The 16287-nt window shown below is 45.3% G+C and overlaps 1 protein-coding gene across 1 annotated transcript in view; it reads left to right on the top strand.

Moving 5' to 3' along the window:
* Positions 1-2859: 2859 nt before the first annotated feature.
* CWH43 (cell wall biogenesis 43 C-terminal homolog) overlaps positions 2860-16287 on the top strand; it is a 50235-nt gene continuing 36807 nt past the window's right edge. Inside the window, exons 1-6 of the mRNA XM_025887541.2 lie at positions 2860-3003; positions 5083-5274; positions 6643-6763; positions 7151-7305; positions 9964-10165; positions 11268-11356. Coding sequence (XP_025743326.1) covers positions 2961-3003; positions 5083-5274; positions 6643-6763; positions 7151-7305; positions 9964-10165; positions 11268-11356 — 802 coding nt within the window. The 5' untranslated portion in view covers positions 2860-2960. The remainder of the gene's footprint in view (positions 3004-5082; positions 5275-6642; positions 6764-7150; positions 7306-9963; positions 10166-11267; positions 11357-16287) is intronic.

Here is a 16287-nt window from a genome sequence, read left to right on the forward strand (position 1 = left end):
AACTGTATGGGGGCGCCTGGATGGCTCAGATGGTTAAGCGTCTGCCTTCGGCTCAGGTCATGATCCTGGAGTCCTGGGATCGAGTCCCACATCGGGCTCCCTGCCCCTTGGGAGCCTGCTTCTCCCTCTGCCTTTCTCTCTCTCTGCCTCTCTCTCTCTGTCTCTCATGAATAAATAAATCAAAAAATCTAAAAAAAAAAAGACAAAAGAAAAACTGTATGCCCATTTGAATATTCCCTTTCCCTTGCCACTTGTCCCCCAGCCCTAAGCAACTAATTTACTCTTGGTCACTATAAATTTGCCAGTTTGGAAAGTTTCATTTAAATGGAATTGTACAATATGTGATTTATGTTGTGATTGGCTTCTTTTACATAGCGTAATGTGTTCTTTTTTTACATTTTTTAAAGACCTTATGTATTCATTTGAGAGAGAGAGAGAGAGAGAGGGAGCACAAGCAGGGGGAGAGGCAGAGGGAGAGGGGCAAGCAGACTCCCCGCTGAGCAGGGAACCTGATGCCGGGCTCAATCCCAGGACCCTGAGATCATGACCTGAGCCGAAGGCAGACGCTTAACTATCTGAGCCACCCAGGCTCCCCTAACATAATGTTTTCAAGCTTCATCCATGGTGTAGCATATATAAGTACTTCATTCCTTTTTGATTGCTGAATAATATTCCAGTGTATGGATATACCACCTCTTGTTTATCCAACCATTATTTGTTGCACATTTGGGCTGTTCCCACTTTTTGGCTATTATAAATATGGTTCTATGAACATGTGTGTACAAATTCTGCATGTTTTCATTTCCCTTGGGTATACATACTTATACTTACCCAGGAGATTGTTAGGTCATATGGTACTTTATGTTTAATCATTTGAGGAATTACCAGACTATTTTCCAAAGTAGCTACACCATTTTACATTCCCACCAGCAATGTAGAAGAGTTCCACTTTCTCCAAATCTTTGCCAATACTTGTGATTGTCTGATTTGTTGATTATAACCATCTTAGTGAGTGTGAAGTGGTATCTCATTGTGGTTTTGATTTGCATTTCCCTAATGAAATTATTTGAATATTCTTTGCCTGTGCTTATTGGCTACTTGTATATGTTCTTTGGAGAAAGGTCTATCAAATCTCTTGTTCATCTTTAAATTGGGTTGTTATTGTTGACTCAAATTTTTTAATGTATGCTCTGGATAACAGCTCCTTACCAGACGTACAATTTGAAAATACTGTCTCACAATATGTGCATTGTTTTTTCACCTTCTTGATAGTGTCCTTTAAAACACAGAGCTTTTAATTTTGCTGAGGCCCAGTTTATCTCTTGTCTTTTTTCACTTGGGCTTTGGGTGTCATTTCTTTTTTTTTTTTTTTTAAAGACTTTATTGATTTATTTGACAGAGAGAGACACAGCGAGAGACGGAACACAAGCAGGGGGAGTGGGAGAGGGAGAAGCAGGCTCCCCACTGAGCAGAGAGCCTGATGCGGGGCTCGATCCCAGTACTGTGGGATCATGACCTGACCGGAAGGCAGACGCTTAATGACTGAGCCACCCAGGCGCCCCTTTGGGTGTCATTTCTAAGAATTCACTGCCCAACTGAAGACCCTGAAAACTTACTCCTGTTTTCTTCTCAGAGTTTTATAGTTTTATGTCTTACAGTTAGGTCTTTGATCCATTTAGAATTAAATGGCATATTGCATATTGTGTGAGATAGGGGTCCTACTTTATTCTTTTTCAGGTGGGTATCCAGTTGTTCTAGAACCATTTGTTGAAGACCATCGTTTTCCCCCAGGAAACTGTCTTGGCAAACTTGTTGAAAGTCATCTGATCCCAATGGAGAGGATTTATTTCAGGACTCTCAGTTCTGTTCCACTGATCTATATGCTATCCTTGCGACAGAGTACTAGTAATTACCTGAGTGGTTTGGAACTCTTTGTTCCAAACTGCTATGGACTTATAGCAACAATTGCTCTGAAGCGATTCTTATACTTTTAGGCAACTCTTCATTGTTTCATTTCAGAACAACTTTCCAGAAGTGATAAACGATAAAGTCTTCTAAGGAGTTAAAGCGAATTAATATAAATCGCTTTGGGAAGGTTCAAAAAATGTTTTCAATACATTCTGGGGTGTGGTAATATTTGAGCGAGAAACAACCGGCCTAGTTCACTGGCTCCATTGTTAATTAGAACGTCTCTCCCTTTCTCCTTAGGGATGGGCGCTCTCAAACATCAGTATTCATGAAGTTGAGGAAGGCAGAGTTTCCCCGCACATCAGCGGTTTTCTCTCCCCTGAGCAAGGGTTGCGACGTCTCTAAAAGCCACAGAAGATCCTGGAGCCTCTAGAATGTTTGGACCACCCTTCCCGAGCGCAATTTGTTTACCACCAAGCTGAGAAGGAGTAGCGCAGCCTGGGGAGCCGCCCGCCTCCCGAGCGTCCCCCAGGCCTTAAGAAAGCCGAGGTGCTGTTGGCTCCTGTTCGCCCAGAGCGCGGGCGCCCGTCCTGCAGGCCCCCTCCCTTCCACCCTTCCCCTCGTTAGCTCACCCCCGTGGGCCTCGTTTAAACCCGGCACCCCCGGCCCGACGCTACGCCGGTTCCCGCCCTCCCGGGCGTCTGCAGCGCTCCTTCCCCGGGCTGCTCTGCGGCCGGGCCGGGCGCCCCGAGTTTTGCCCGACGTAGGGGTCCGAGGCTCCCGTGAGCCCGCCGGGAGCAGTCGCGGGGCCGGCGCCGGAGCGCGCAGCTGGCACGCGCCCGGGCAGGCTGGGCTGGGCGTGGGGAGCGGAGGCGGACGCGCGGCGGCCCCACCCTCGCCCGGGCTCGGCTGGGCGCGCTGGCCGCGGGCTGGTGGGTGGCGGCCGGCTCGGCGAGGGGACGTGCGCGCGGACCCAGCTCCCGAGGACGCAGCGGTGGGCGCGGGGCGGGCGCGTGCTGCTGGCTGAAGAAGCGCGGCTCCACGTCGCGGCCATGCCCTGGCTGTGGCGAGAGATCCTCCTGGAGAGCCTGCTGGGTAAGCCGAGGCCGCCCTGGGCGCTCGGTCGGGGCGGCCCTCTCCCCGCGCCTGTCTGGAGCCACGGCGCTGGGCCGGGGGGCTGGGCTCGGGAAGGAGGGAGCGCGCTCCGCGCCCCAAATAGAGACGTCCCCTGGGAAGTTTTGCTACCGAAGTCAAAAAAAGACGAGACCCAGATTGGGGATGGGAAGCCGAGGATTCGGGGCGGGGTGGGGGGGAGACAGTGCCTCCGAGCTCCCCCGCCACCCTGGGATTGCGCCCAGTTCTCCACGTGGAGGCCTTGAACTGGCGCTGCTGTACAGCCCCCCAGACCTTTAAGTTTAGATTAATAAACTTCAGTGCTGGACCTTACCTTTCTGAAGGAAAGGGGCCGCCGTGTCCCCCCGCGGCCTGAGGTGGGCACACCTCACCCTTGGGCATTTGACGAAGAGCGTCGAACTCAAGTCCTGTGTGTGCACTTAACAGCTTTGCCAAAAGTCCCAAGAACAATTATTGGCGTAATTCTGTCGGACTTGTGTGATTAAAATCAGAATTCCCAGCCAAGGGCGCCTGGGTGGCTCAGTTGGTTAAGCGACTGCCTTCGGCTCAGGTCATGATCCTGGAGTCCCGGGATCGAGTTCCGGGATCGAGTCCCACATCGGGCTCCCTGCTCGGCGGGGAGTCTGCTTCTCCCTCTGACCCTCTTCCCTCTCGTGCTTTCTATCTCTCATTCTCTCTCTCTCTGAAATAAATAAATAAAATAAAAAAAAATTCCCAGCCAAACGTTTGGGAGAATGCTATCACCTCGCTGTTCATTATGAAACATTTCTTGGGCTTGGGAGGGGCACCTGCCTAAAAACTTGATTTTCTGGGAGCTGCTCATATTCAGAAGCCCCCCCCCCCCCGCCCCGCTTTTGCCCTGGCTCCAAATGTATCTCATAAGTACAGCAGTGTAACGTGAATTACGTTCAGTAAGTACCCAGGGTGCTAGGTACTCTGAGTACTTGATCTCATTTAATCCTAACAACCCTGTGAGGTGGGTAAAAGAGCTATTTTGCTGATTAAGAAAGGAAGGCTGAGAAGTACGAGGGGAGAAAGTTAACTACATGTGACGAAAATAGATGGCTGCATTTGGAACCAGACTGCCCGGGTTTAGGTTCACTCCGCCATGTGCTACGGTTTTGACCTTAGGCAATAACTTTCTGAATCACAGTTTTCTTTGCTTTTACATTTGTAAGAGGGGAGTAAAAAGTGCCCATTTCATAGGACATGAGTTGGATGAGGAAACAAGAGAGATGATCTCTGTAAATACTTAGCACAGATGTTGACACATAGTAAGTGCCCATTAGTTAATTATCATTAATGTAGATGATGATGCAGTCAGTAGTTGGCAGAGGTGAGCCTGACTTCAGATCTAGGTTTTTCACTTACCCCATACTGTCTCCTAAGGTTAGGTTTAAAAAAGTCTACTTACAAGAAAATGATTGTTGCCTAACTAACCTGCCTTTGGGTGCCGTCTGGAGTGGGAGGAAGGGGGTCCTGCTGCTTGTCCCCCCCCACCCCTTTTTTTCTTTGCTTTTTTTTTTTTTTCTCATAATCTCTTCATCCAACATGGGGCTTGAACCCACGACCAGAGATCAAGAGCCGCATGCTCATCCAACTGAGCCAGCCAGGCGCCCCTGTTTGTTCTTCTTTTTGATTTTCATGATACTGCTCTTTATAGAGGGGTTGACTTAGGTAAAGACATTTTATCAATTAGGGTCCTGACAGAACATCAAATTCAACCCAGATGGTCCAGGTAAAGAGGTTTTAAGAAAGGGACAACCTGTGGGAGTGTGAACAAGGTTAAAGGAGCAAACAAGGGGTGTCAAGCGACTCACCACAGCAGGACCCATTCTCATCCTTGGACATTCTCTTTCTGATGGGTTAGAGGGGAGGAATTCTGTAGTGGAACCCTGTTAAGGTCAGAATGGTGAAGCAGGGTGGGTCGGCCAGAGCAGTTATGGGGGCGGGGTGCAGGGCTACTGCGGGGAAACAAGGACACCTTTACACTTGCCCTTTAAACATTTTTTTTTCTCTTTAAAACATTTTTCCCCCTAGGGTATGTTTCTTGGTCTCTCTGCCATGGCCTGGGACCGATGATCTATTACTTTCCCCTGCAAACTCTAGAACTCACTGGGCTTGAAGGCTTTGGCATAGCGTTTCTTTCTCCAATATTCCTAGTATTTACTCCTTTCTGGAAATTGGCTAACGAGAAGTGGATGCTCATTCTGTTGCGGATAACTACTGTGGGTAAGATTTAAAAGTGCTTCTTTAAGGTTTTTCTTTTTGTCAAAAATCAAGTGAAAATATGTAGACTGTTCTTTGAATGCTAAATGATTAAATGAAACAAGATTTCTCTTTCTCTTATGACTACCTTAAAGAGTTTTAGTGGAATTGGAAGGCTACACCAAGAGTCCATGCCTCTAACAGTTCTAACTTTTCTGTCAGATTGGAAAAGCCTAAGGATCACTGAAATGAAGAGGGAGAACAGGTCACCTCTTGAACATTTTGTGTTCTTTTCCCAACTACGATACAAGAGTCAGAAATCATTAAAAATTGTTGAATGCTACTGCATGAAAATAGAAAAATTGTGCATGATGAACAGGATAGTAAAGCAAAGTCAAACAACAAATTAGGAAAGATACGTGCAGCTCTTTTAGCCAAAGGGCTAGTTTCACTAACATAGGGTTTCTACAAATCAGTAATAAAAAGGGCCAACAACTCAATAGATAACAGAGCAAAGAATATGATTGGTTTATTGGAAAGGAAGTATAATTGGTTCTTAAAAATACTAAAATGTGTAGAATACAAGGAACACCTCCCTCCCCATACACATACATTTGTATGTAGCTTCACGTACTATGATTGCTGCTTCAGAAAACAGTTTGGCAGTTCCTCAAAATGTTAAAGAGAGTTATCATATGACCTAACAACTCCACTTCTTAGTATATACCCAAGAAAAATGAAAACATTGGTTCACATATGACCTCAAACACAAATGGTTATGGCAAAATTATTCTTAATAGCCAAAGAATTGAAGCAACCCAAATGCCCATCGCTGATGAATGGATGAACAAAATGTACTATATCAGTGCAGTGGACTGTTAATCAGCCATAAAAAGGAATGAAGTACTAATACATGCTACAGTATGGATAAGCCTTGAAAACCTTAGGCTAAGTGAAAGAAGCCAGTCACAGAAGGCTACATGTTATATGATTCCATTATACGAAATGCTCAGAATGGGAAAAATCCAGACATACAGGAAGATTAGTGATTGCCTGGGGCTGGGGTGGTGGGGAGGAGGAAAAAGGAGGGTCTGATAATGGGTATGGATTTCTTTTTGGGGTGGTGAAAATATTCTGGAATTACATAGTGGTGATAGGTGCAGAACTTTGTGAGGATATTAGAAGACACTGAATTGTACGCTTTAACGTAGTGGATTTTATGTTACGAATGACATCACAAAAATTTTTTAAAGATTGATACACACGATTACATATTAACTTGATCTACCTGAGTATAAAGATGGTATAAGACACAACAGTTACCAAATGCAGATCATGAGGTCCCAATGCACGATTGCCAGAAATGTTTAGCTCCCCTTTATTTGTTTGTAGGCGGCATAGCTTCCTTCCTGGCTCCAAATGCCAGGGTTCGGCTGGTGGTCCTTGCCCTTGGTGTGTCTTCCTCGCTGATCCTGCAAGCCGTGACATGGTGGGCAGGAAGTGGCTTGCAAAGGTATGGTATCTTCTGTCTATGGACAGAGGTTTGTATCTTATGCCTGTAGACAAACAAGTGTGATCACTTTCCAAGCGGGAGGTTGGGACCAGGAATTCCAAGTGATAGTACTTACTTTGCATACAGCTTGTAGAAGTCTCATTTTTTTTTCTTTTTCACAAAATCAGAATGGGAATGCTTGCCATCAGTCTCCATCATGTTTTGAGAATTAAGGAATTATAACAAGTTGCCTAGGTAATGGACTATATAAAGACTAAGGCATATTCCTTACTGCAAATTACCAACAGGACTGTTTCATATACTCATTCTCTGAATTATGACATTCACTATGAACATAGCACACAGAAACCACATAAAAAGTTGTTAAATATATTTTTGTATTTACAGGTACCTCAGAATCTGGGGATTCATTTTAGGACAGATTCTTCTTCTTGTTCTCCGCATCTGGTACACTTCACTAAACCCAGTCTGGAGTTATCAGATGTCCAACAGAGTGATACTGACATTAAGTACCATAGCCACACTTGATCGCATTTATACAGGTAAGTGTACGCTCAGTTTTGTTTTGTTTTTTAAGAATTTGCTCTCTGGCATAGTTTACTTTTCTTATCTGAATGCAACACATCTTGAAAAGATAAAAAGTCTTTCTGCACTATTTCTCCATTTCAATGTTCTGTCCCTCTGAAATAGTAACTGCCATAGCCAGTGGAGTATTATCTAAGCAGAAGGCACCTTTTCCTTGCCAGAACAGACGGTGAAAATTTCTGGCTCTTATCAGTGTGGAGTGGGAGGGTAAAACAGGCCTCAGACTCCCAGCTGGCTTTCAGCTCTGTCTTTCTCCCTTTTCCCTCCGGACGGAGCTTTCCAGGATGAGACCCTTCATTTCTCTTCCTCCATACTGACCCCAGTATATCTCTAACACTCTGAGAAGTTAGTTGTCAGCAAGTGCTGGGAGAACTATCTGGGTTCTTTGTATTTTTTTTTTTTTTTGTGGGCATCTGAAGATATATTTTTTTAAAGATTTATTTATTTGAAAAAGAAAGTGAGCGAGTGAGCAGGGGGAGGGGCAGAGGGAGAGGGAGACAAGCAGACTCCCCTCTGAGCAGGGAGCCCAACACAGGGCTCGATCCCAGGATCCCGAGATCACGACCTGAGCCGAAATGGAGAGTCAGACGCCCAACCGACTGAGCCACCCAGACACCCCGGGAGTCTGAAGATACTTAAGCTTCAAGTCTGAAACTTGAAAAGAAAGGAAATCTTGCATATTTACACCACCTTTCAAGTCACCTGTCTCTCTCTGGAGCTGACTTTCTCAGAGGCATAGACATCCCCAACTTGGATGTTTGGTCCATACGCTAAGTTGAGATCCTTCTCAAAAGAAGGGAGAAGTGTTACTAGATTCTGGTTAACTTACACCTGGCTTTTTGTGTAAGTCTCAGTGAGTCACTATTCTTTTGTCAATACAAGGAGAAATCTCACAGATTAATGGAAGTTTAGAGGGTTTTGGCTCACCATGAACAAAGTGCTTGTGTAATCCCCCTTTGGCCCCAACTTTTGCATGAAACGGGGGCAGTGAGAGTAAGGGAGCATCAGGCGAGCAGATTGGTCAAGTGACATTAATATTAGTTAGAACATTTAGAATGCAGTCTGGCGCCCTAATACATGCTTTATGTTTTATAAAACACTAACATCTAAAGGTGGCAACTCAGGCAGCAAATTTCACAGGTACAGCCTGATAAAGATCTGCACGTCAGGGTATCGTTTACATTTCCTGACTTGAGTTTTCTTCTTTCTCGCCTGTTTTAAATTTATGTGACCCAGTTGTTGGTCCCTTCCTGTTTTTGCCCTGTGCCTCATTTACGAAACTCCAGACTCCTCACCTGTTTGCCCGGAATATCAGATCATACCAGGCATTTCTGTAGTTTTATCAAAGATTTGCTGGGTCCTGGGGGAGAGGTCCCGCGCCATAGGACACAGCAGTGATTCTTGGCGAATTTAGTTTAGGTCTCTCCTTTCCTAAAGTCTGCTTAGTCTCCAGGTCCTGGCCTCCTGCATCTTCACCACTCTCCCCGTCATCCCTGTGGCTCCCAGCTCTGCTCTCCTTCTGACCCCTTTAGTAGCAGAAGGGCTTTCTTCCTCCTTGTGAAATCTAGCTGCCAGCCCCACAGGCAGACCCTAAGGCTTTCTTCTACCCTGTGGAGAGCTTCACAGTATCATGAGGCATCTGCCCAACAGGCTGTCTGTTCCTACAAAGAAATTCTCCTGCCAGCATTTTGTCCAGTTCTTACGTTTTTCTATGTGAAGTCATTGATGCAATGAAATGAGACGTCTTGGTGAAAGAGTCCCATGAAGTATGGTGTAGTTAGGCACAGAGGCACGGGAGCCAGTCTGCCTAAGCTCTATTTACCAGTATGATCTTGGACAAGTGGCTTGTTCTCTCTGGGTCTCAGTTTTCTAATCTGTAAAATGGGACTAGTAATAGAGTTTACCTCATGAAGTTGTTGGGAGGATGGAATGAGTTTGTATCAAAGGCTGGGAACAGGACCTGACCCTCAGTAACTGCTCAGTCAGTGTACTGCTGTTCCTCTGGGTGCTCAGTGGGTTAGATGAGAGCCCTGTTCTGGGGGGGGGGGGATGCGGCCTGGTATTCCCTGAACATATCAGTCCCCTTTTCTCTCCATAATTTTGCTCATAACTGTTAACTTCACGTAACTATTAACTTCACAGTAAATAACTTGCTGCATTTCTTTTTTTTTTAAGATTTTATTTATTTGAGAGAGAGAGCAAGAGTGGTATGGAGAGGCAGAGGGAGAGGGAGAAGCATGCTCCCCGCTGAGCAGGGAGTCTGACACAGGGCTTGATCCCAGGATCCCGGGATCATGATCTGAGCCCAAGGCAGACGCTTAACCAACTGAGCCACCCAGGCGCGCTCCCCTTGATGCATTTTCACTTATGAAATTCCCAAATGATTTGTTCTCTCTAAGCCATTCCTGATCTAGCCTGTCTGAAATCGTCTCTCCCACCAACTAGCTTCTCAGCCTGTTCTGCTTTGTATTGTAGGTTCATGTCTCACCTTCCCTTCTGAAATAAGCTCCCTGAAGCCAGGTGCCATTTCTTAGCTTGCTAAAGGTCTGTGAAAGGTAGAGGGTAAATTTTCATGTAACTGACTCTTTTCCATTTTTTTTTTTTTTCTATCCTAGATGGTGACTGCAATAAACCAGAGGGAAGAAAGCCTGGAGAGGCAGCCAAGGGCATGGCCTCCACACCTGCCTGGTGGTTGGCAGGGGCTGCCTTTGGCAGTCTTGTGTTCCTCACCCATTGGATTTTTGGAGAGGTCTCGCTTGTTTCCAGATGGGCAGTGAGTGGGCACCCCCATCCAGGGCCAGATCCTAACCCATTTGGGTGAGTTTCGGTTTGGAAGCAATCAAGAAATTGGCTAGTATAGTTGAAGGAAGAAATACTTCTTTCGTTGAGCAGCTAGATCTGTGCCAGCCAGATAGTTCATATTCCACTTTCCCAACCTAGCATGACATTATTGCGTACTGTGGGTGTTTGCCCCCGTGCTGAAGGATTGCTAAAAAGCAGGTGATGGAAGGCTGAAGGATATGCATGGCTGAGTAAGAGGTTCTGGGAGCTCCTGCTTGGGCACTCTGAGGAATCCCCGCCTGGAGGAGCGTTCTCCGGGGCAGGGGAGACATGGCGTTCCCTGCCCATTTCCTCCAGACCCCTCATTTGGCATTTGGTGGGATGAGACCCCAGTGCCCTGATTGAGAGACCAGGTTGGCAGTCTGGGCGTCGGTCTGTATTCTCTGAGAGGGAGGGAAGCCCAGGGAGATCTTTGCATCCTCTGGTACTTGCTCCAACCATGGGGCACCTGGGGAGTCCGCAATCTTGAGTTTAAGTGTTGGTTTGTGTACTTGGTCCTCATTAACCCTTTCTCTAATCTTTGGGATACTTGTTTTCTCCTGTGTTCAGGCCCAGCCTTTCATGTAAAAAGATTGGAGGAACCTTTAAAACATCTACCTCAGATAACTATTTCAGCTCAGGCCATGTTCTCAGGGTCCCGGGATGGACAGCTTGCACGGGGCTCCGAGCTCGGTGCAGAGTCGGCTTGTCCCTCTCCCTCCCCCTCTGTTCCTCCCCATGCTATCAAGCTGCACTCTTTTTCTCAAATAAATAAATAAAATCTTTAAAAATAAAATAAAATGTCACATGGCCAATATAGATTCTAATTTAATAGTCTGAGAAAACTGTCATTGTGTTTTATCTTGACCATGAAAGATTGAAGATAATCATTTATCTCAAGTCTGAGCTGCTATTACTTACATCTTCTGAATGGATATTATGTTGGTTTTCAACGGGCTTTCATGATCTCAGTGGGTTTTTTCACCCTCATATTATCCCTTGGAGGTACCTAGAGGTAGGAGATGTATTTCCCTTTTATATTTGGGGCAGTGAAATATTAATGATGGCAGGTGCCCCATAACGTGTCATTTTCTTACAGAGGTGCAGTCCTGCTGGGCTTGGCGAGCGGATTGATGCTCTCGGCGTCTTCATGGTTTCCCAGTTCCAGTTTAATCTGGTGGGTTACAGGTACGTGGAGTTTGCCTGTAGAAGTGCCCGCAATTCTGCTCTGGTTGACCGCTTCCTTGCAGGCATGCTCGCCTGGAGTGGAAGCCGACGGCCAAGGCGGCCATACCGATCTGTGCTGTTGCCAGGTTGGCTGCTGTAAGCAGCTGCAGCCACTGGAGCCCGAGTATCACCAAGGGTGCCAGTGCCTGCCGGCTCCAGGTTCCTGCTTCCTCCTACTTCATTGCCTCTCTCCTCCTGTAGCTGCGTACTGCTCCCTGATGCCTCCATACCCTCCCCCATCTCCCGGACAAGCCATGTGTGTCAGTAACAGTGTTCCCGCAGGGCTGAGGAGATGGAGGTCAGGCACCACCACGTTGCCAGACATCTTGCCCTCTCCAAGCTTCCCTGCTTCTCTGGTATTAAGGAACACTCTCCTTGGCGTCCACCCCTCAACCCAGCTTTGGGGTCCACCTTTGCTCATTCAAAGGCTGGGATCCTCTCCTCCCAGTCACACCCGTTAGGATTACAGGATATTGATGGAGGCCATCATATTGTAGGAGCAACTACTTATTTTTATGACTATATTTTATTACTATGACCGAATTGTGGCACTCTTCTGCCTTCCCCTTAAAAGGCGGAAATGGTTGGAGTCAGTTTTAGTGTTAAATAAAAAACTCCCCACTCCGTGACAGAGCAAACAGCGTAATTGGTTTCTGTGAGGAGAGATGCCCCATACGTGTTCATTAGCCAGGTGATCCAGAGTGTTACCCTGGATGCCCTGTGTGGGTTCGAGACTGTGTAGCCATAATAGAAGGTGCGGGTTGACTAGCATAGTAAGTACATTTCTTTACACCCTGAGTACCATCACTCTTGCGTGGAGATACACGTGTAATCCACATAGATGGCTCAATTAATGAGCTTAGCCAGGTCCTCGTCCTCCTGGAGCTGCATGAGCAAACCCCCGCAGTCATGGTGACCTGTTTTTACTTGTGTGCGTATTTTCTGATAGGCATCCTATGCGGGGTCCGTGGAAGTTTGTATGACTAGCATACAGAAGTAACCTTTCTTCTCATCAGAGATGTGCTAAGAAGATTCCTCAAGAAAAGGGCTCTTGTAAATGCCGAATTTGCAGTGAGCAAAAATAGCTTCTTAATCTGTACACCATTGGGGAAAGGGACATGAAGTACATTGGAAGTTTCTTCAGCATGGATAGCATGCCTTTTTTCATGGGATATAAGCAACATGCTTCCTGGGCAGGGAATTGGCAGCTTCACTTTAAACATGGGAAAACCGAGGTCCCCAGAAACATAAACTGTTAGTTAAAGGACAGAAAATCTGGGACCCTCTAGTAGTATGCTGATACTTATTTCCCCCCGATAAGTAAAGTCAGACCTAATCTAGTTTTGCTGTCTCTCTGAAGTATTAAATAGTAGTTTAAAAAGACCCCAGGGGCAAGCGGGTTTGAGGCTTCTAATGGGCTCTTTGCAGTAAAGAGGAAAGCAGGGCCACAAATCATGGGCTTCAGCTCCGTCTCTGTTCACCTGAAATAAGTTGGAGCTCACACAATTACCTAGAAATGGTGCCCCCTTTTCACTGTGTCCCATCTCTGGAAACTGTCTCATAGAGCAGAGTATAGAAAAATAAACCTTATTTTCTTTTCATTGTACAGTTAAAATTTGCAATCCCAGTGGGTCTTAGCATGAAATAAATCATGGCAATGACCAATAGAATTTCACAAATGCAAAGAGACAGGAGCTTTAAATCTTGGTGGCAATTAAATTATTAAAATCAAAGTTCTATTAAGAGAAAAAACAGGTGTACCAAACACGTGGAGAGGAGCCCGGTGTACTCTACAGTGGTCCTATGATTTTATTGTATGAAAAATTTGATCTATTGAAAACTAACATGTTAGTTATTATAAATATTATTGGAATATTCAGTTACCATTCTGCTTGGTGTCTTAGATATAAAGATTTGGAGGAGATTACTTGGAAGGACTCAGTTTCAAACACAAAACAGCTAAGATATAGAGTTAAGTGAAAGAGGCAGAGTGATTAACAGTGTATGTCATATGCCATCACTGGTATGAAAAAGGGACGGAAATGCCCACACATGCATAGATTTCTTTCTATGCATCATACGATCTCTGGAAATAAGCAGAAGACAAAGTGCTAACAATGGTTGCCTCCATTGGGGGAATTAATGGGTGACGGGCCAGAAAGACTCCGTTTCACCTTTCTGAATTTTGGATTTTGAATTTATAAGCTATTTAAAAATACAAGTGTAGTGGACGTAAAAATAGGTAGCTCATTTAGAAATGGAAATTAAAAATAAAAGCGGTGACAGTCAAGGGAATTTGAAAAGATGTTTTCTTCCCCTCCGGGTAATTCTTTGTAGTAAGACAAAAACAACAAAGTCATTTGAATGTCTTTCGTTTAGAATATCAACTCAGGACTCATTCTTTTTTTTAAAAAAAAACAGCCTTTGTAAGCTGGTACCAGGAAAAATTCACACTAATCATCAGAAAAGTGAAACTCCCAAAATATGATACTATTTTCCTCATTAATTTGGTAGAGATTTTTAGAAAGAAATAATTTTGGCAGCGTTCAAAAGGTGAGACTTTGGGCAAAGTTTCTGGAGGAAATGAAGATTGATACAACCTCTTACAAAAGCAGTTGACCATAAGTAATGACTCTTTAAAGCGCTTTTACTGGGGTGCCTGGGTGGCTCAGTCGTTAAGCATCTGCCTTCGGCTCAGGTCATGATCCCAGGGTCCTGGGACCGAGCCCCGCATCGGGCTCCCTGCTCAAGCAGGAAGCCTGCTTCTCCCTCTCCCACTCCCCCTGCTTGTGTTCCCTCTCTCGCTGTCTCTCTCTGTCAAATAAATAAATAAAATCTTTAAAAATAAATAAATAAAATGCTTTTACCTCTTGACATGGTACTTGTACTTTTAAATCTCTTTTTAAAGGATTATTTTAAGGAAATGATCAAAGATGCAGTAAGAGATTAGTTGACAAAGAAAGCCGTTCCTCACAGTGTTGGAAGCTTCGTAAATGGCCAACAGTAGGAAAATGGTGGCTTGTCTTGTGGTGTATTTATCCATAGTATAGTATATATACATAAAAATGTTTTTGAAAAAAACCAATGCTATGAAGAAATGTTCTTGGATATAATGTCACATAAAAAGAAGAACATAATCCTCAATATGTGGTATGATTCCATTCGTGTAAAAATACTTTTTTATATACATAGAACAAGACGTAAGGGAAAAATACATATGAGTATTGGCTGTGATCAGCTCGGTCTTAGGCGATCCTTAACTGCTTTAAAGTTTTGTAGCTTTGGGGCGCCTGGGTGGCTCATTCGTTAAGCGTCTGCCTTCTGCCTCAGGTCATGATCCCAGAGTCCTGGGATCTAGCCCCGCATCGGGCTCCCTGCTCGGCGGGAGGCCTGCTTCTCCCTCTCCCACTCCCCCTGCTTGTGTTCCCTCTCTCTGTCAAATAAATAAATAAAAATCTTTTAAAAAAAAGTTACGAATTTTTAAAAATTTCTACAGCAGAGAGTCATTACATTTGTTCATTTCAAAATGAAATAATTTTTTCATTATTAAAATAACTATTGTCAGATCTAAGTATTGTCAGGTCTTACTGTGGAGTTAACCTCTGTGGGTCGTAAAGGGCTCTGGAATCTGGTTCTTGCCTTCATCCGCGTGATGTTCTTTTTGGAAGTGGGGGCAGGGAGGGGTAGGCAGTCCCACCTCATTGCCCTGTGGTGGTACAAAGGGAACTCTTTGATGGATGGGAACCAGGGCGGGCTGGCTGGAACCACTTCCTGCTCCCCACTCCTTTTCTGGAGTTCTTGTCCCAGCAGTGAGGAACCTTCTGGAGATACCCTGGAAGGGTGGGTCACAATTATACAACACCAACTGAACTGTCTGTAAAATGTCACATTTGACAGAAAGGTGTTACCCTGATGGATCCCAAATGGGGTGCCGTAAGACCCTGATACGTTGTCTCAGAACTGATCTCTGCCTGCTGTGGACCGGGCAGATGGCATAGCCCTCAACACCGACGAGGCTGCTGGGTCGTGAATGAACCGCCTGCAGAACTGCTAATGCTGTGACCCACTCCTCCTCTCTCAGTCACATCTTCTCTGAGGGACGTGTGCTTGGGAAAGCCCACTTTGATATTGCAGGACAAGGGGCGGCATCTAGGTGGATGGAAAGCCCTTTAGAAAGTTCTTTAAACAAAACGGTCCTAGAAACCATGCTGACTCTCCATGTTTCCTAATGTCTTGGATCTGGCTAGTTATTTTTTTTAAAGTTACTTTTTTTTTTTAAGAGTTTATTTATTAGAGAGAGAGAGATCAGAGCGAGAGTGAGAGAGCACAAGCAGGGCCAAGGGCAGAGGGAGAAGCAGACTCCCCCACTGAGCAGGGAGCCCGACACGGAGCTCGACCCCAGGACCCTGGGATCATGACCTGGGCTGAAGGCAGACGCTTAACCGCTGAGCCACCCAGGCGCCCCTGGATCTGGCTGTTTAAATTAAATGGACAGATTTTTGGTATTACAGAAAATTTCAGGTTTTTTCAGTTTTGTTTTGTTTTGTTTTTCTGTTAGGATCTTAACACAACCTAAAAATGCCCTTTTTTCTCTCCCTGCCCTTCCTGAAGAAATAGCTCTGGACTGAGAATTACTAGACTCACATTCTGCCTCCAGGTTTGCAAGTAACTAGCCGTGTGACCTTGAGCGAATCACGTTAACCACGCTAGACCTCAGTTGCTCATCCGTCTGGAGATTGGACCAGTATGACCTCGAGGTCCCTTCCGGCTCTGAACTTCTCTATATGAGCCTGTTTCTTCTATTAGCCTATTATTTCTTTTCTGTTCTTTTTTTTTTTTTTTTTTTAAGAAAATGGAAGAGACTCTTCTGCCTTTTTGTCTGATTCTTTCTC

Source organism: Callorhinus ursinus, unplaced genomic scaffold (genome assembly GCF_003265705.2).
Source record: "Callorhinus ursinus isolate GAN/ISIS: 27379988/994484 unplaced genomic scaffold, GSC_fseal_2.0 scaffold4, whole genome shotgun sequence".
In the NCBI taxonomy this organism is placed as follows: domain Eukaryota; kingdom Metazoa; phylum Chordata; class Mammalia; order Carnivora; family Otariidae; genus Callorhinus; species Callorhinus ursinus.